General features: G+C 45.1%; 1 protein-coding gene across 3 annotated transcripts in view; it reads right to left on the bottom strand.

Moving 5' to 3' along the window:
- Positions 1–17,093, bottom strand: part of LOC109869717 (DNA (cytosine-5)-methyltransferase 3B-like) — a 59,662-nt gene extending 42,569 nt beyond the window's left edge. For 2 of the 3 annotated variants that reach the window (XM_031804065.1, XM_031804067.1), the window contains exons 1-2: positions 16,855–17,093; positions 12,945–13,055 (exon numbers count right to left, since the gene is read on the bottom strand). In XM_031804065.1, coding sequence (XP_031659925.1) covers positions 12,945–13,025 — 81 coding nt within the window. In that variant the 5' untranslated portion in view covers positions 13,026–13,055; positions 16,855–17,093. The other variant, XM_031804066.1, reaches the window with a different exon arrangement.
- Between the last annotated feature and the right edge of the window lie 4,315 nt (positions 17,094–21,408).

The raw sequence follows: 21,408 nt of genomic DNA, 5'->3' as shown, positions 1-21,408 counted from the left end.
CTCTGTCTGTATGCTATGTCTTGCTTGTCCTATGTTGCTCTGTCTGTATGCTATGTCTTGCTTGCCCTATGTTGCTATGTCTTGCTTGCCCTATGTTGCTATGTCTTGCTTGCCCTATGTTGCTATGTCTTGCTTGTCCTATGTTGCTCTGTCTGTATGCTATGTCTTGCTTGTCCTATGTTGCTATGTCTTGCTTGTTCTATGTTGCTATTGTTTATATTGTAATTGTTTTTAATAACCTGCCCAGGGACTGCGGTTGAAAATTAGCCGGTTGGCTAAAACCGGCACTTTTACTGAAATGTTGATTAATGTGCACTGTCCCTGTAAAAATAAAAATAAACTCAAACTCAAATGTGTTTTCCAAGTTGTCAAAATTGCAAATACATTCATCAAAACAACACGACTGCCAGCAAAAATATTAACGTAACCATATTTATCTGGAGTCCAAGCAGACGCAAAGTTAGTCTGTGTTTAAAAAATCCCAGGTGATCAATACATTTTCTTTGCAGTCACTAATGATGATACAAATGTCTACCCCTGTTTGGACCCCAGGAAGAGTAGGTGCTGCCTTGCCAACAGCTACTAGGGATCCTAATAAATACTACTAAAAGTACAACTATGCAAAGGTGAAGAATTATGGGCAATTACTCTCCCTTTATGCATTTTTCACACAACAATTTCAAACACATCAAATCAAATACTATTCCTGTAAAACCTAAAATAAAAAACAAGCACATCGTGTTCAGGATTCATTCATCTGTATCATCACAATTCATCAGCGAAAATGTTTTGCAAATTCGGCATGCGGGCAGCCAGTTGGGGAACCATGTACATGGTATGACATGTTATGACACTGACGGAATGATTTAGAATTTCATGCAGTAGTATTTACTGATTGCCTGAAACAATGAACACAATTGCACACCTTTATCTTCTGATGAAAACAATGTGTTAATATTCTGGGAACAAAACACTTAACACTGAATGTGTATTCACTGATAACTTTTGCATTAAATGTTTTGCAAAAGGTGATCTAAGATATGTAAAGTTGAAGTCGGAAGTTTACACACAACTTAGCTAACTAGATTTAAACTCAGTTTTTCACAATTCCTGACATTTAATCCTAGTAAACATCCCCTGTCTTAGGTAATTTAGGATCACCACTTTATTTTAAGAATGTGAAATGTCAGAATAATAGTAGAGAATGACTTATTTAACCTTTATTTCTTTCATCACATTATCAGTGGGTCAGAAGTATGCATACACTCAATTAGTATTTGGTAGCAGTGCTTTAAATTGTTTAACTTGGGTCAAACGTTTCGAATAGCCTTTCACAAGCGTCCCACAATAAGTTGGGTGAATTTTGGCCTATTCCTCTGGACAGAGCTGGTGTAACTGAATCAGGTTTGTAGATCTCCTTGCTCGCACACGCCTTTTCAGTTCTGCCCTCAAATGTTCTATGGGATTGAGGTCTGGGCTTTGTGATGTCCACTCCAAAACCTTGACTTTGTTGTCCTTATGCCATTTTGCCACAACTTTGGAAGTATGCTTGGGGTCATTGTCATTGCCATTTCCGACCAAGCCTTAATTTCCTTACTCATGTCTTGTGATGTTGCTTCAATATAGCTACATAATTTTCCTATCTCATGATGCCATCTATTTTGTGAAGTGCACCAGTCCCTCCTGCAGCAAAGCACCCACACAACATGATGCTGCCACCCCCGTGCTTCACGCTTGGGATGGTGTTCTTCGGCTTGCAAGCCTCCCCTTTTCCTCCAAACATAAAGATGGTCATTATGGCCAAACAGTTCTATTTTTGTTTCATCAGACCAGAGGACATTTCTCCAAAAAGTACAATCTTTGTCACCATGTGCAGTTGCAAACCGTAGTCTGGCTTTTTTATGGCGGTTTTGGAGCCGTGGCTTTTTCCTTGCTGAGCGGCCTTTCAGGTTATGTCGATATAGGACCCGGTTTACTGTGGATATAGATACTTTTGTACTGTTTCCTCCAGCATCTTCACAATGTCCTTTGCTGTTGTTCTGGGATTGATTTGCACTTTTCACACCAAAGTTCGTTCATCTCTAGGAGACAGAATGCGTCTCCTTCCTGAGCGGTATGACGGCTGCGTGGTCCCTTGTGGTTTATATTTGTGTACTATTGTTTGTACAGATGAACGTGGTACCTTCTGGCGTTTGGAAATTGCTCCCAAGGATGAACCACACTTGTGGAGGTCTACAGTTTTTTTTTTTTAGGCCCTGGCTGATGTCTTCTGATTTTCCAATGATGTCAAGCAAAGAGGCACTGAGTTTGAAGGTAGGCCTTGAAATACATCCACAGGTACACCTCCAATTGACTCAAATGATGTTAATTAGCCTATCAGAAGCTTCTAAAGCCATGACATCATTTTCTGGAATTTTCCAAGCTGTTTAAAGACACAGTCAACTTAGTGTATGTAAACTTCTGACCCACTGGAATTGTGATACAGTGAATTATAAGTGAAATAATCTCTCTGTAAACAATTGTTGGAAAAATGACTTGTGTCATGCACAAAGTAGATGTCCTAACCCTCTTGCCAAAACTATAGTTTGTTAACAAGACATTTGTGGAGTGGTTGAAAAACGAGTTTTAATGACTCCAACCTAAATGTATGTAAACTTCCGACTTCAACTGTAAGTCAGGTAAAAAGGCAAGAAAATAATTAATTACATTGTGCCATCTTTAATGTTAATGTTATTATTTACATTTTTATGCACACAAAAAGTACATAGTGCTGCTAATTGTTGTTTGTTTATTTTATTAGCTTACTTAAGGTTGTGTTCATTTAAACCTGCACTAGGGAAACTTTAGTTGGTTGTTTTTCAATATAAAACTTGATGAAATGATTTCAGTATGTGTATCAGTACTTTTTGAACATTTCCAGCACATTTTAACAATACCGCAATAATACTGATAACCGTAATCATTTTGGTCACTACAATCGCGATATGAAATGTTCCTACCATTTCATCTCTATCAATGGGTATGCATACTTTCTGAAGGAACTGTAAATCCCCCTCTGTAAATGGTACGTTCCGATTTCTAGGGCTCTGTACTCCCGAAGTTGTTGACTGTTTTTGTGCATACCAGTAGCAGTTCTCAGCTGTTAGGAGCCAAAAAAAGAGCCAAAAAAATAAGCTGATTGCAATCATTTTTCAGTGAGAGTGATGGGGATCTGCTGACTTGATTAAAGGTAAAAGAGAAGAATGTTAGTTCCAGCTGTGAAATAGATGCAGAGGTAGCTATAGGAACACACACACACACACCAAAATAAAACAAGACCACAAAAAAAATATAACAACATAGAGAGATACAGAGTTAAAGCATCTATCCATCATCTTTAGGCTGAACACCGGGCTGAGGCCGGAAGAGGGTGAGAGAGGTAGAACTCCCTGAGGGGGAGACAGCCAGGGAGTTGGGGGTGAGAGAGTTAAGGGCCTTCACCCCATTGGCAGGCTTCCTCCTGAGGAAGCGTAAGCCCTTGGCCTTGGGAACAATGCATGGGGTTGTGGGATATCAGGAATCTTCCTCTGGAATGCCAGTCTGAGTCACGGTTCCCTTACCACCATAGCTGTCCTCCAGTGGCACAGTCACTTGCCAAAGCTAACAAAGCTAACACAGCCAACCAGCAGGCACAGGGGAAGACACAAGCCAACCCAGGCTAGCACAGCTGCACAATAGAGCTGAGCATAGTTCAATGACATACCACACACTGTGCACTCTCTCACTCTAGGAAACCAGCACTGCAATACAAACGCTATACAAAGAAATAATAACCCCTCTCTCACAGGCAGCACTCGGGCAGTGAGATTCTTTCTCACGCACCTCCAACCGTGTCAGCTCAAATCACACCTAAGCCAACCTGGGCCGCACAGCACAGTATAACATAGTAGAGCACGACACAGTACAGTTATAGACCCCAAAGCACTCAATGCACCGTGGATAAAGGGATTATTAAGGCCACAGGGGCAAAGGTGGAGAGAGAGAACTAGAGAGGGGGAAAGAGAGAGAGACAGAGTGAGGGTGAGAATGAGAGAGAGTGCGAGAGAGAGAGACAGACAGACAGAGAAAGAAAGAGAGGAGACAGAGTGAGGGTGAGAGAGAGAGAGAGAGAGAGAGAGAGAGAGAGAGAGAGAGGGAGAGAGAGAGACAGACAGAGACAGACAGAGAAAGAGAGGAGACAGAGTGAGGGTGAGAGAGAGCGAGTGAGAGAGAGACAGCTAGGTCAGCGCCAGAGTTTCTCTCATTAGTGAGATTAGACCTGAGAGAGACGCCTTTTTCCAGACCAGGAAACCCCTCTACACCTGTCAACACTTCATCTGCTACCCCATTGCCCCTCCCTACCCTCCTGTCTGCACCCTTTCACCCCTCCTTCCCTCTCAGCCCCACATCTGGCTAGGAGAGGCTCAGGCAACATCTCAGGGCAGACGGCTATGAAAACCGTGTCTGACATAAGACAATGCACGTGTGGATTGATTAAAAGTGTGTTGACAGATTAAAAGAGCAAGACCTTTGGTTAATCTGTCTGTCCGTCCATCCGTCTGTTTCTGCCCACTCAAACGTCCTCAAAATAAATATTCCCTGACAAAGTACATCTTCACCCCCCCAGCCCAAGCTGAAGGGGCCCAGACAAGGCTCTGCCACAGCTCCTGCTTTTGTAAAAGGAGAACAAAGTATGAGTGGAAACTAAAAGCTGGGGCTCAGACCAGGTGGCTAGGAGCCCTTTCAGTATCTCTGCCTCCCTGACACCTCAGCTCTTGATCTGCTTTCTGGGTTGGACACAGATACGGGAAACAAAGGAGAGGTTAGGAAGGAATGGACTCAGTTGGAGAGAGATACTCCCTTTCAATGGACCCATACCTGACCTACAGTATAGCACACACACCTTCCAGACACATTTACAACATGAGGCACTGGCTAGCCATGTAAATGTGCTTAGCTGATGTCAGTTACTCTCATCCCTGGCTTGGCACAAAGACACCAAGATAACAGCGTGACAGAAAACCCTAAAGGGGAACTACATAAACTATACACCTGTGAATACCATGTCTGTGCTTTAACTGCTTTCTATAGAACAATATTATTCTTATCTGGGATCACAGATTCACATAGTTGAGAACCAGTTTGCCAGGAAGACCCAGGAATGATTAAAAAAACTATTGTAAAAGCATGTAGAAACCCATAAAGCATTTCCCAGGGTGTCACTGTACACTAGTGTTCCAAGATATACCGAAACTACTGTACTTTTCTAATAAAATAAAAATACGTTCAGTACTTCTGTCAAATGTGTTTCTCGGCATTGAGTCTGTCTATCAGCGGAGTGAAGCAAAGTACCTGCTCTACTTCCTCATTCATTGTTAGAGCTGTCTGGGCTGCATTGTTACCTCCCTACTCATGCTGCACAGAAATTAACACAATTGAATTGTTTACCTTTATTTAACTAGGCAAGTCAGTTAAAAACAAATTCTTATTTTCAATGACAGCCTAGGAACAGTGGGTTAACTGCCTGTTCAGGGGCAGACAATAGATTTGTACCTTGTCAGCTCAGGGATTTGAACTTGCAACCTTCCGGTTACTAGTCCAACGCTCTATCCACTAGGCTACCCTGCCGCCCCTCAATAACGCAACACCATATGTAGAAATGTTGACACTGTTCATTACTGTTCGCAAAACAATGTCCTTACAGGCTAGAACACTTTTACAATGCAAGACAATGCCGGCATCTTTCAGCTTTAATTGAAGGCTAAATTTCCTTCCTAGTTTGCAGATGAATTCACTACTCTAGTACTTTGTTTGTGATAATATGCAAACATAACGCAAAATATGCTGATTTCAAAGCTGATTGTCACCAAAAACATTATTAATTGACTTTGTCTCCCTTGCCAACAAAAGGTAATTCACTTCTTCATCTCCCTCGCCTCCCGTCTGGTTTCCACTAGATTCCATGGCCACAATGTCAGATTCCACAGCCATGTGAATGATGTCATAACTTTCTAAGAGACAGCATAGACTTTTATAAAAGAAGAGATCGCTTCTTCTATGCAAATGTTATACAATAAAATAATATGTTCTCCTAGCAGTTGCCAATAAAATAAGTCTTAAATTGGAGGTACTGTTTGTCATCTGTAGCCTCATGAAATCAGTTTAAACAAGCTCAATTATTTTTTTAATTGAACATTTATTTAACTAGGATAGTCAGTTAAGAACAAATTCTTATTTACAATGACAGCCTAGGAAAAGTGGGTTAACTGCCTTGTTCAGGGGCAGAACGACACATTTTTACCTTGTCAGCTTGGGGATTCAATCTAGCAACCTTTCGGTTCCTGACCCAACGCGCTAACCACTAGGCTACCTGCTGCCCCTCAATAACTGAATGCATGCACACTCTCCTATTGAATCATATGAATTCACCTGTATTGTGAATAGACCTAGGCTAAATCTTAATTTACCTAGTTTATCAACAGAGATTTACCATTCAAATAAATTATTACCACTATGTTGTTTTGTAAAAACAAAGTCAAATTGATTGTATAATTGATTAAATAATGCATATATGGCTGTAGGGCTGGGCAATATGGCCTAAAAGTAATATCTCAATTTTTTTTACGAGGTTCAGATGATTCATTATATATATCTCCATTTCTTGTTTTTCTCTAAACAAATTAAAAAAGGCCAAGACTGTCACGACTTCCACCGAAGGTGGCACCTCTCCCTGTTCGGGCGGCGCTCGGTGGTCGTCGTCAATGGTCTACTAGCCGCCACCGATTCTTTTTTCTTTTCTGTTAGTTCTGTCCTGATTGTTTTCACCTGTTACTTATTTGTTGTTAATTATGGCCTATTTAAACTTCTAGGGCCCGTCTGCTTTTGTGCTTATTCTCACTGTCAGTGGTGAGATTGTTTTGCTTACGTATTTTGCTGTCTGTTATTTTCCCTGGTTTTGGGGACATACCTGTTTATTGGTCATTTTGCCTGTTTGTTGGCTAGACCCAGCTTAATAAACGTATGCATTGGAAGCATTGCTCTCTGCGCCTGACTCCACACCCACCACTCCCAGCTATCCGTGACAGAAGCCCGCACCGAAAGCCATGGAGTCAGCAGGAGCAGCTGCACCCCCTCTCCTATCCATGGAAGAGCGTGTCCTCCATCACACAGCCATCCTACACCGGATCGGGATGGCGATGGATCAGATGGAGAGAATGGACAGATGGGAGAGGAGCGGCCTCCCTACTTCGTCTCCAGCTCCTCTTCAGCCTGCGCTACCAACTTCTCCGGTGGCGTCCGGACCCAGCGCTCATCGGCTCGCGCCCCCGAGGGAGTACGATGGAACGGCTGCCGGGTGCAAGGGATTCTTGCTCCAGCTAGAGCTTTACCTGGCTACCGTTCGCCCGACTCCCTCTGGAGAGGAGAGTGTGAGCGTCCTCATCTCCTGCCTGACGGGCAGAGCCCTGGAGTGGGCCAATGCGGTCTGGGAGGGTCCAGACTCAGCGAGGGACCACTACCCTGAGTTCATCCGCCGATTCGTGGCTGTGTTCGACCACCCACCAGAGAGTCGAGCGGCGGGTGAATGGCCGTTCCACCTTAGGCAGGAGACGAGGAGCGCGCAAGACTTTGCGCTGGAGTTTCATAACCTTGCCGCTGGAGCGGGTGGAACGTCATGGCCCTGATTGATCACTACTGGTGTAGCATCCTGGAGGACGTCCGCAGGGAGCTAGCTTGTCGGGACGCCACCCTCACACTAGACAAACTAATTGACATGTAAATACAGCTGGACAACCTGCTTAGTGTTCGCGGGCGTCCAGAGCGGGTCCTGTTTGTTCTTCCCCACAGCACTCCCGCTCCAACACCCATGGAGTTAGGGGGTGCTGCATCTAGGGTAACCGGAGGAGGAATCTCCTCCTGCACCAATTGTGGTTGGAGAGGCCACACTGCCGATCGGTGCTTGAGGAGCTCGTCTGGGAGTCGAGAGGGCAGGCAGAGCACTGCTCGGACACCCCAGGTGAGTCAGCACCAGACTCACCCAGAGCTCCCTGTTGGTCATATGTTTGTACTAATCTCTTTTCCTGAGTTTTCCCCCTCTTCCCAGAATAGGGCACTAGTCGATTCAGGTGCAGCTGGGAGTTTTATGGACCAAGGGTTCGCTCATAGGTTAGGGATTCCGTTGGTGTTTGCTCATAGGTTAGGAATTCCGTTGGTGTTCGCTCATAGGTTAGGGATTCCGTTGGTGCAGTTAGGCCAACCCTTCCCTGTGCACTCTCTAGATAGTGAACCGTTAGGGTCAGGGCTGGTCAGGGAGGCCACGGTTCCACTGGACATGGTAACGCAGGGGGGTCCATAAGGAGCGGATTAGTCTCTTCCTCATTGATTCTCCTGTGTTTCCAGTGGTGCTGGGGTTCCCTGGGTGGCTATTCACAATCCTCAGATTTCATGGAAACAGGGGGCTCTAAAGGGGTGGTCAGAGGAGTGTTCAGATTGGTGCATAGGAGTTTCCATCTGTGCAACGACGGCGGCGTCCAGACCAGGTTTTCACTGCACATTCCCTCAGAATATGCTGATTTGGCTATCACTTTCTGTAAAAAGGTGACCCAATTACCACCTCATCGACGAGGGGATTGTGCGATAAACCTCCAGGTAAACGCAGCACTTCCTAGGAGTCACGTGTACCCGCTGTCATAGGAGAATGCAGTGGCTATGGAGACATATGTCACTGAATCTCTGGGACAGGGGTACATTCGGCCCTCCACGTCACCCATCTCCTCGAGTTTATTTTTTGTGAAGAAGGAGGAAGATCTGTGTCTGCATTGATTATAGAGGTCTAAATTCCATCACAGTGGGGTTTAGTTACCCGCTACCTCTCATCGCTACGGCGGTGGAATCATTTCACGGAGCACGCTTTTTCACTAAAGTGGATCTCAGGAGCACGTATAACTTGGTGCGTATCCAGGAGGGAGATGAGTGGAAGACTGCGTTTAGTACCACATCTGGCCATTATGAGAACCTTGTCAATCTTTCATAGACGAGATTCTCAGGGAACTGCATCGGCAGGGTGTGGTGGGTTATATCGATGACATTCTGATTTATTCCGCCACACGCGCCCCGCGCTTCTACACCTGCATTGCTTGCTGTTTGGGGTTTTAGGCTGGGTTTCTGTACAGCACTTTGAGATATCAGCTGATGTACAAAGGGCTATATAAATACATTTGATTTGATTTGATTTGATGTGTCTCTGGTGCGCAGGGTACTTGGGCGACTGTTGGAGCATGACCTGTACATCAAGGCTGAGAAATGTGTGTTCTCCAAACAAGCCGTTTCTTTCCTGGGGTATCGCATTTCCACATCTGGGGTGGTGATGGAGTGTGACCGCGTTGCAGCCATGCGTAATTGGCCGACTTAGACCACGGTAAAGGAGGTGCAGCGGTTCTAGGGTTTGCCAATTACTACCGGAGGTTTATCCGGAGTTTTGGCCAGGTGGCTGCTCCCATTACCTCACTGCTGAAGGGGGGGGGGGGTGGTGCGTTTGTGGTGGTCTGCGGATGCGGGCAGAGCGTTTAGTCTTCTGAAGGCGCTGTTTACCGATGCTCCTGTATTGGCGCATCCGGACCCCTCTTTGGCATTCATGGTGGAGGTGGACGCGACCGAGGCTGGGGTTGGAGCCGTGCTATCACAGCGCTCGAGCACGCCACCGAAGCTTCGCCCCTGCGCTTTTTCCCCCGAGGAAGCTCAGTCCGGCGGAGCGAAACTATGACGTGGGGGACCGGGAGTTGCTGACTGTGGTAAAAGCTCTGAAGGTGTGGAGACATTGGCTTGAGGGTGCTAAACACCCTTTCCTCATCTGGACTGACCACCGTAATTTGGAGTACATCCGGGCAGATAGGAGACTGAATCCTCGCCAGGCAAGGTGGGCCATGTTTTTCACCAGATTTCGGTTCACCATCTCTTATAGACCAGGTTCCCTTAACACTAAGGCCGACGCGATGTCCCGTCTCTATCATACCGAGGAGCGGTCCACCGATCCTACTCCCATACTTCCGGCCTCATGTCTGGTGGCACCGGTGGTATGGAAGGTGGACGCGGACATTGAGCGGGCGTCACGGTTAGAACCCACGCCACCACAGTGTCCAGCGGGCTGGAAGTACGTTTGGTGTTCATGACAAATTGATCCAGTGGGCCCACACGCTACCCTCCTCGGTTCATCCGGCAATTGAGAGGATGGTGCGGGGTCTTAGGGGGAAGAACTTTAGCGAAGGAAGTGAGGTTTTATGTCTCCTTCTGTTCAGTGTGAGCTCAGAGTAAGGCTCCTAGACACCTGCCTAGAGGGAAGTTACAGCCCCTCCCCGTTCCACAATGGCCTTGGTCACATCTGTCGGTGGACTTCCTCACCGACCTTCCCCCCTCTCAGGGGAACACCACGATCCTGGTCGTTGTGGATCGGTTTTCTAAGTGCTGCCGTCTCCTCCCGTTGCCCGGTCTCCCTATGGCCCTGCAGACAGCGGAGGCACCGTTTACCAACGTCTTCCGGCACTACGGGGTGGCTGAGGACATAGTTTCTGATCGGGGTCCCCAGTTCACGTCCCAAGTTTGGAGGGCGTTCATGGAGTGTCTGGGGGTCTCAATTAGCCTGACCTCAGGTTTTCACCCCGAGTGCAATGGGCAGGTGGAGAGAGTGAACCAGGATGTGGGTAGGTTTCTGTAATAATATGTCCACGAATGGCCAGGAGAATGGGTGAGGTACGTCCCATGGGCGGAGGTGGCCCAAAACTCACTCCGCCACTCCTCCACGAACCTGTTGCCTTTCCAGTGCGTGTTGGGCTACCAGCCGGTCCTGGCACCGTGGCATCAGAGCCAGACCGAGGCTCCTGCGGTCGAGGAGTGAGTGCAGCACTCAAAGGAGACCTGGAGAGCCGTCCAGGAATCGCTAAAACAGGCTGGTGGGCGGCAGAAGGTGAGCACTGACCGCCACCGCAGTGAGGCCCCCGTGTTCGCACCGGTGGACCGGGTCTGGCTCTCGACCCGAAACCTGCCCCCCCGCCTGCCCTGCCCCCTGCCCTCCCCTGCAGGAAGGTGAGGTGCTGGAGGTCCCTCCGCCCCCTCTGGACATCGAGGGGCCCCCGGCATACACGGTACGTTCCATCCTGGACTCTAGACGCCGAGTGAGGGGCCTGCAGTACCTCGTGGATTGGGAGGGGTACGGTCCGGAGGAGAGGTGCTGGGTACCGGTGGACATCTTGGATCCACCACTGCTGAGTGATTTCCACCGCCTCCATCTGGATCGCCCTGCGCCTCGCCCTCCGGGTCGTCCTCGAGGCTGGTGTCCGCGCGCTGCAGGTGGAGGGAGGGTACTGTCGCGACTTCCACCAAAAGTTGAGGTAGGGGGTTAGGTGATTGAGGTAGGGGGTTAGGTGATTGAGGTAGGAGTTTTTGTGATTGAGGTAGGGGGTTAGGTGATTGAGGTAGGGGGTTAGGTGATTGAGGTAGGGGGTGAGGTGATTGAGGTAGGGGGTTAGGTGATTGAGGTAGGGGATGAGGTGATTGAGGCAGGGGGTGAGGTGATTGAGGTAAGGGGTTAGGTGATTGAAGTAGGGAGTGAGGTGATTGAGGTAGGGGATAGGTGATTGAGGTAGGAGGTGAGGTGAATGAGGTAGGGGGTGAGGTGATTGAGGTAGGGGGTGAGGTGATTGAGGTAGGGGATGAGGTGATTGAGGTAGGGGGTGAGGTGATTGAGGTAAGGGGTTAGGTGATTGAGGTAGGGAGTGAGGTGATTGAGGTAGGAGGTGAGGTGATTGAGGTAGGGGGTGAGGTGATTGAGGTAGGGGGTGAGGTGATTGAGGTAGGGGGTGAGGTGATTGAGGTAGGGGGTGAGGTGATTGAGGTAGGGGGTGAGGTGATTGAGGTAAGGGGTTAGGTGATTGAGGTAGGGAGTGAGGTGATTGAGGTAGGGGGTTAGGTGATTGAGGTAGGAGGTGAGGTGATTGAGGTAGGGAGTGAGGTGATTGAGGTAGGGAGTGAGGTGATTGAGGTAGGGGGTTAGGTGATTGAGGTAGGGTGTTGGGGAGTTCCGGTGGCTGTGTGGTTTATTGTACTGTAGCAATAGAGCAGGACCGGAAGAGATGAGAAATGGGGAGAGAGAGAGAGAGTTCCCTGATGCCGTAAAGACTAGTGTGGGCTCTGAGACATAAATCACACTGAATCATAGTTAAGAACTATCTCACTCTGGGATAGAGCAACAGCCAACACTACACTACCACAGACACCACAGAAGGTCATTTATTACATTTATTACAATGATATGAAGATTTATCTAGATAGTCCTTATAACAACATTTTTAAACATACGCATGGTACTAATGGTATAATCCAGGAGTGAAGGCCAAAACCCAACTGGCAAAGGATGCTACTGGGGCTGCCTGGAAGTAACTTTTTTCTAATGTAACTAACGGGGCAGAAATATTGTCCTACTGAATAGAAAAGGGGGATCTGAGGGCAAAACTGATCCAACCAAAACTTTCAGTCACAGTGTATCATGGTCCAGTTTTGTGTGAGAGTGTTAGTGGGTGAACCAGTAGGCGTGCTATCTGGCAAAAATTGGACCTAGTGGCATGCTGTTGAGTTGTGGACGCAGGAGAGAACAATCATCCTAAAATCTCATTAGAAATGAGGTGTTTCTTTGTCTTACAGTAACATTATGCTTTGCTATTATATTCGGTTCTGTTATGTACAATGCTATCATTATGTGATTTTGCAGACATTGATTCAGCTTTGATGTAACTATTAATCAAGCACCATTCACCAGAGTAGCCTGTTCTCTACGAGTAGCACATGCTTCAGGACCTTTAGCAGTTGGGAAGAAAGGTCCAGAAAAGTCAGCTCTGCAGCCACTCTATAAAATAAAAATGGAGACCCACAAGACTTACTGTTGCCGTCATCTTGTCACTCTCAACCATGATGGCTGAAGAATACTTGTTGGATGGCATTACTGTTGCAGTTAACTTCATCAATTATTGTTATTTTGATTATCTTCTATCCTGGAGGCAAAACAAACAAGACAATGCAGTAGTTAGGAGAGTGCACAAAACAGTACATTTAAATGTGCAATATTCATGCATAAAATCACACTGAATCACTAGCTGTGATTCCTAGCTGTGATCCTTGAACATTGTTTCTGTGTAACATCTGTTTCTCAAACTAGACACTCTAATGTACTTGTCCTCTTGCTCAGTTGTGCATCAGGACCTCCCACTCCTCTTTCTATTCTGGTTTGTCACGCCCTGACCTTAGTCTTTGTTTTCTTTATTATTTTGGTTAGGTCAGGGTGTGACAAGGGTGGTATGTGTGTTTTTGTCTTGTCTAGGGTTTTTTGCATTTCATGTTGTTTTGGTATGTCGGTCTATGGTGGCCTGAATTGGTTCCTAATCAGAGACAACTGTTTATCCTATTTTGGTTGCCATTTTCCATTTTGGTTTTGTGGGTTATTGTCTATGTGAAGTTGCATGTCAGCACTAATTGGTTATAGTGTCACGGTCGTCTTGTTAGTTTGTTTAGTGTTCTTTGTTTAATAAAGAAGAATGTATTAATCTCACGCTGCGCCTTGGTCTCCTCGTTATGATGAACGTGACAGAATAACCCACCAAACCAGGACCAAGCAGCGTGAAAAGGAGGAACAGCGCTTAATGGGGAAATGGACCTGGGAGGAGATATTAGATGGAGCAGGACCCTGGACGCAGCCGGGGGAGTATCGCCGTCCTAAGGAGGAGATAGAGGCAGCGAAAGCGGAACGGTGATACTACGAGGAGAAATACCGGAGAATAGAGGAACAGCGACGATATGAAGGTACACGGCTAGCACGGAAGCCCGTGAGGCAGCCCCAATAAAACATTTTTGGGGGGGGGCACACGAGGAGATTGCATGAGTCAGGTCGGAGACCTGAGCCAACTCCTGGAGCGTGTAACTGGTCAGGCACCGTGTTATGCAGAGATGCGCATGGTGTCTCCAGTGCGCTATTCTAGCCCGGTGCGCCATATTCCAGCTCCTCGCATTTGCCGGGCTAGAATGGACATCCAGCCAGGACGTATTGAGCCAGCTCTATGTTCTGGATCTCCAATGCGTCTCCATGGTCCAGTGTATCCTGTGCCTCCTCCCCGCACTCGCCCTGAGGTGCGTGTCCCCTACCTGGTACCACCAGTACCGGCACCACGCACCAGGCCTACAGTGCGCCTCGGCAGTCCAGAGCGTCCGGCGACAGTACCCAGTCCAGAGTGTCCGGCTACAGTTCACAGACCGGAACCTCAAACGACGTGCCACAGTCCAGAACCTCAAACGACGGTCCCCAGTCCGGGGTCTCCAGCGACGGTCCCCAGTCCGGGGTCTCCAGCGACAGTCCCCAGTCCGGGGTCTCCAGTGACGGTCCCCAGTCCAGAATATCCGGCGATGATCCACGTAGCGAGGGTCCCCAGCCCAGGGCCTACAGCGAGGATCCGCAGTCCAGAGCCTCCGACGATGATCCACGGGTCAGTGCTACAAGAGCGGACTCAGGGTAAAGAAGGGGGGCGGCGTCCAGAACCAGAGCCGCCACCGAGGTTAGATGCCCACTCAGACCCTCCCATACAGGTTTAGGTTTGCGGCCGGGAGTCCGCACCTTTGGGGGGGGTTACTGTCACGCCCTGACCGTAGTTATCTTTGTTTTCTTTATTATTTTGGTTAAGTCAGAGTGTGACAAGGGTGGTATGTGTGTTTTTGTCTTGTCTAGGGTTTTTGTATTTTATGGGGTTTTGGTATGTCTAGGTATATGTAAGTCTATGGTGGCCTGAATTGGTTCCCAATCAGACCCAGCTGTTTACCGTTGTCCCTGATTGGGGATCCTATTTAGGTTGCCATTTTGGTTTTGTGGGTTATTGTCTAAGTGTAGTTGCATGTCAGCACTAGTTGTTTATAGCGTCTTGTTAGTTTGTTTAGTGTTCTTCGTTTTATAAAGAAGAATGTATTCATATCACGCTGCGCCTTGGTCTCCTCGTTATGACGAACGTGACATGGTTAGAGACAGTTTGTGCTGTTCTGTGAAGGGAGTAGTACACAGCATTGTATGAGATCTTCAGTTTCTTGGCAATTTCTCGCATGGAATAGCCTTCATCTCTCAGAACAAGAATAGACGGAAGAGTCTTTGTTTCTGGCCAATTGAGCCTGTAATCGAACCCACAAATGCTGATGCTTCAGATACTCAACTAGTCTAAAGAAAGACAGTTTTATTGCCTTTTAATCAGGACAACAGTTTTCAGCTGTGCTAACATAATTGCAAAAGGTTTTCTAATGATCAATTAGCCTTTTAAAATTATTAACTTGGATTAGCTAACACAACGTGCCATTGGAACACAGGACTGATGGTTGCTGATAATGGACCTCTGTACGCCTATGTAGATATTCCATTAAAGAAATCTGCCATTTCCACCTATAATAGTCATTTACAACATTAAAATGTCTATACTGTATTTCTGATCAATTTGATGTTATTTTAATAGACAAAAAAAACATTTCTTACAGATTTCTTAAATTAATATCACTTGGATCTGATTTCCTGGTGTTTTTACAGTCTTTTGTACAACAATGTTAAATAAATAAAAATATATATTCTTTTTTTGCTCAGAAAACTTGTGGGGACAAATAAAACTTGCATGCTGCCAGTTGGAGAACCGTGGCATAGCCTATATTATAGCGTTTCCCAAACTCGCTCCTCGGGTGCACGTTGTTTTCTGCCGTAACACTACACAAATTATTAAAACGATCAAAACTGGATGATTAGTTGATTATTTGAAAGCTGTGTAGTGCTAGAGCAAAAAACAAAACGTGCACTCCTTGGGGTCACGAGGACCGAAACCTTGAATTAGCAATTTCGGTTTGGTGCGGATGAACAAACAGCTGACACGCGCACGACTAACGCGGGCACTCTCCGAGAATAAAGACCCAACTTCAAAAACTGCACATTTGATTGAAAAAAATCCACGCAGGTGCACAACAGTCCACGAAATTGTGTCATACTTAAGCGACTAGCCTGTGGTTATAGGCTTATTATATTATGTTTCAGCATTCGAATTGAAATTCCACTACTGGGAATGATTATCAAGGCATACAGAAGACAATTATTTCAAATAAGCCATACAAAAATACTAAACTCTGTCTCTAACGGCATGGAGTAGGAAACATGCACTTGTTTGTATGAAAAACAACGCAATCGCGCAATCGAATTTATAGTGATTTTGAGGAAATTGTGCCAATACCACAAGAAAAATCTAACACTTCATTAGTGAAGTTGAAGTTCAACAAACATTGAAATAAACGTCCAAGACACGCCAAAAATAAATAAATCACCACCTGATTGGAAACCACAAACTACCCACGCATAAAAATCCATTAGGTTCCACTCGCGCGTGACGCAGATCAACTCTGAATTGAAACTATGCAATAACATATGCAATAACATTCCCATACAAAAAAAGGATCATATTATTTTATTATAGGATAAATATCCTTATTTACCATGTTTGAGGATATGTAGGGTATTTTCCCTTCCTTGTCTCCAATTTACATAATCATCGACGCAACATTGTTTCATCAATTGAATCGAAATGTAATGTTACCCTACGTCTTTCCGCAAAAAAGTTCAAATTAAATTGACTCTATCGAGCAAATTACTGTAACAGTAAGAAAGTTATCAAACCTCATGCATGAATTCTTCCAGTTTCTGACAGCATGCTGTTAACTGATCTCCTAAATAATGCTCTGCAGACTAGCATGCATAAACACATCATAAATGGCAACTGCACAAAAATGTACCTGTTGCAGGGGTAGTCGTTCGGTGAGCGGGGAAGAGTTGAGATTGATTGGTCCTCTCTCACTGCTTGCCAAGGTGCCTCGAAGTGTCACACTACTTACCTCAACATATGCATGCCTTTATACCCTGTGGGGCAAATATCTAAGTGGAGTTCTCTTCTTTTCAAACTTGCCTGTTGTAATCTTTTTTTCTTCGTTTTTTTTCCACAATGTGCCACAATGTTCAGGCGTAACTTTTCCCGGGTCTCGAATCACACTGTAGCTGAATGGAAACTAGATTTACCTTTTCCAGTGTTAACCCTTAATACAAAGGTATTGCATTTATACATCATTTATATGCAGTTCTGCCAATGGTCTACTACCCTGCTGGCAAATACAAATAGTTTAAAGTGCTACTTAAGTCGTTTTTGTGGGTATCGTTACTTTACTTTACTATTTAGATATTTTTCAACTTTTACTTTTACTTCACTACATTCCTAAAGAAAATTATGTACATTTTCCTCCATACATTTTCCCTGACACCCAAAAGTACTCATTACATTTTGAATGCTTAGCAGGAAAGGAAAATAGTTAAATTCACACACTTATCAAGAGAACATCCTTGGTCATCCCTACTGCCTCTGGTCTGGCGGACTCACTAAACAGAACATCCCTGGTCATCCCTACTTCCTTTGATCTGGTGGACTCACTAAACAGAGAACATCCCTGGTCATCCCTACTTCCTTTGATCTGGTGCTCACTAAACAGAGAACATCCCTGGTCATCCCTACTTCCTTTGATCTGGTGGACTCACTAAACAGAGAACATCCCTGGTCATCCCTACTTCCTCTGATCTGGTGGACTCACTAAACAGAGAACATCCCTGGTCATCCCTACTTCCTTTGATCTGGTGGACTCACTAAACACACATGCTTAGTTTGTAAATTACATCTGGGTGTTGGAGTATGCCCCTGTCTATATGTAAATAAATTGTGCCTTCTGGTTTGCCTAATATAAGATATTTGCAATTATTTATACTTTTACTTTTGATGCTTAAATACATTTTAGCAATTACATTTACTTTTGATACTCGAGTAGTATTTTACTGGGTGACTTTCACTTTTACTAGAGTAATTTTTACTACGGTATCTTTACTTTTACTCAAGTATGACAATTGGGTACTTTTTCCACCACTGGTCCTTATTAGGAGAGTGCGTGAAGCCTAATGTTCACAATAAACCAACCCATCCAAACATTTGATGTTATCACTGGAAAAGGATAGCTCAATGAATGAATATACTGAAATAGTATAAAGGGTAGAGTCAGTGATATGAAATGTAGATGCTCAAAGTAAACAGCATAGTGGGTCAATTTCCACAACAACTGAGTGTTGGAGAGCAAGGCTAAACTTCTCCACTGTTTTAATCCCGTAGCTACCACATTCCAAAAGCGTGAAGCGAACCCGTGCACATGTGCAGATACTCTGTGTGATTGTGTGAGAGCGAAGTCTTGTATCTTGCTTATCGCAATATCTGGCTACCTTTAAATCCATTGGTACAATAACAGATACATAATCATATAATAATAATCATAACTGTGCCCATTTAAATTATATCACACTATTGTCTTACGTGTCTCTGTTATTGCATTGTAGCCTGTGTAATGTTCTGTGTTCATCCTACTTGCAAACCAAACCTGACCTTTGACCCCTTCTCTTCTGACCAGATGCAATTTCTGTAACCCAGAACTAAAATATTGCATAATTGCCTCAGTTGCTCGATACCAGTTAGGCTATGTTATGTGTGTCTGTCCATGAGATATTAAATCAGATATAAACCAGAAGATTATAGGGGGATATGACAGACTGTGTATAACCTCTGCTGAGGGTGCATACAGCCACTTATTATATGGTTGCCACTCAAATCAAAAGCAGACCACAAAGCCCACAGCCTAGCCTACTGAACAGTCACAACTCACCACATTGTCTGAGTATTGTCGTCATTCATAAGTAGGCTCTATTGTCACGAATGCAATAGATCAGTATTAGAGTATTGCTATGACTCATGACTGAAATAAAACTTTTGAATTGGCTTTCCTTATTGAATCCAATAATGTGCGTAGCAACTAACCATACCTTTTACCTATTGGTACAAGCAAAATACAATATGTGGATGCTATAATATAAATCATAACCACTTAATTTAACTGATGCTGTTGCCCCGTAGCACTCACTTCTGTCAACATGAAGTGCTTTGAGAGACTAGTCAAAGATCATATCACCTCCACCCTACCTGTCACCCTAGACCCACTTCAATTTACTTACCGCCCCAATAGGTACACAGACGATGCAATCACCACCACACTGTACACTGCCCTATCCCATCTGGACAAGAGGAATACCTATGTAAGAATGCTGTTTATTGACTATAGCTCAGCATTCAACACCATAGTACCCTCCAAGCTCATCATTAAGCACGAGGCCCTGGGTCTGAACAGCGCCCTGTGCAATTGGGTACTGGACTTCCTGATGGGCCACCCCCAGGTGGTGAATGTAAGACACAACACCTCCACTTTGCTGATCCTCAACACTGGGACCCCACAAGGGTGCGTGCTCAGCCCCCTCCTGTACTCTCTGTTCACCCATGATTGCATGGCCAAGCACACCTCCAACTCATTCATCAAGTTTTCAGACGACACAACAGTAATAGGCTTGATTACCAACAACAACGAGACAGCCTACAGGGAGAAGGTGAGGGCTCTGGGAGTGTGGTACCAGGAAAATAACCTCTCACTCAACGTCAACAAAAGAAAACAGATGACCGTGGACTTCAGGAAACAGCAGAGGAAGCACCCACTTATCCACATCAACTGGACAGCAGTGGAGAAGGTGTAAAGTTTTAAGTTCCTGGGCATACACATCACTGACAAACTGAAATGGTCCACTCACACAGACAGTGTGGTTAAGAAGGCGCAACAACGCCTCTTCAACCTCAGGAGGCTGAAGAAATTTTCTTGTCGCCTAAAACCCTAACACACTTTTACAGATGCACAATTGAGAGCATCCTGTCGGCTGTATCACCTCCTGGCACGGCAACTGCACCGCCCACATCCGCAGGGCTCTCCAGGGGGTGGTGCAGTTTGCACAACGCATCACCGGGGGCAAACTACCTGCCAAAAAGATAATCAAGGACAACAACCAACTGAGCCACTGCCTGTTCACCCCGTTATCACCCAGAAGGCAGCATACCATTGCTGGCTTGCTTCTGAAGATAAACAGGGTTGATCCTGGTCAGTCCCTGGATGGGAGACCAGATGCTGCTGGAAGTGGTGTTGGAGGACCAGTAGGAGGCTTCCTTTCCTCTGGTCTAGAAAAAAATATCCCAATGCCCTAGGGCAGTGATTGGGGACATTTCCCTGTGTAGGGTGCCGTCTTTCAGATGGGATGTTAAATGGGTGTCCTGACTCTCTGTGGTCACTAAAGATCCCATAGCACTTATCGTAAGAGTAGGGGTGTTAACCCTGGTGTCGTGGCTAAATTCCCAATCTGGCCCTCATACCGTCACGATCACCTAATCATCCCCAGTTTACAATTGGCTAATTCATCCCCCTCCTCTTCCCTGAAACTATTCCCCAGGTCGCTGCTGTAAATGAGAATGTGTTCTCAGCCAACTTACCTGGTAAAATAAGGGTTAGATCAAAAAAAGTGAGGTCCGTACAGGTGCATCAAAACTGGGACTGAGAGAATGAAAAGCTTCTCTCTCAAGGCCATCAGACTGTTAAATAGCCATCACTAGCAAAGAGAAGCTGCTGCCTATATACACAGACTTGAAATCATTAGCCACTTGAATAAATAGAACACTAGTCACTTTAATAATGTTTACATCTCTTGCATTACTCATCTCATATTCCATATACTGTATTCTACACTATTCTACTGTATCTTAGTTTATGCTGCTCTGACATTGCTTGTCCATATATTTTTATATTCTTAATCCATTTCTTTACTTGTTAGATATTGTTGCACTGTCGGAACTAGAGGCACAAAATAATTCTGCTATATCCGCAATAACATCTGCTAAACAAGTCTATGTGACAAATAACATTTGATTTGATGAATAGCCATGCAATGTGGTAAATTGTAGCGGTGAAGATTGAACAAGGTGCAACTCCCTTTGTATTGTACCTTGTTCAATATTCATTGCTACAATTTACCACATGGCATGGCCATTCATCAAATCAAATCAAATCAAATGTTATTGGTCACATAGACTTAATTTCATTGTAATTACAGCACCATTTAAGGCCAAATCTGCTCCAATAGGCCTATGTTATCCAAGGCAAGTTATCTTTAATGCATTAGAGGTGAGGATTGTCACACTTCCATTGTATTTAACTATTGACACACTTGTAACAATCCTTGAACAAATAAAGCATAAAATACTTTACAACAGATTGTGTATTTTTGTAATACATATATTTTCAATTAGATTATTATAATTTTTAAAATAAAATTGATAGTTTTCCCGCCTTGAATGCACTGTATAGGCAAGATAAAAATATGGAATGTGCTGAGTTGAA

Source organism: Oncorhynchus kisutch, linkage group LG24, assembly GCF_002021735.2.
Source record: "Oncorhynchus kisutch isolate 150728-3 linkage group LG24, Okis_V2, whole genome shotgun sequence".
Lineage (NCBI taxonomy): Eukaryota > Metazoa > Chordata > Actinopteri > Salmoniformes > Salmonidae > Oncorhynchus > Oncorhynchus kisutch.
The sequence above is the reverse complement of the archived record's forward strand: the minus strand, read 5'-3'. Positions and strand labels throughout refer to the sequence as shown.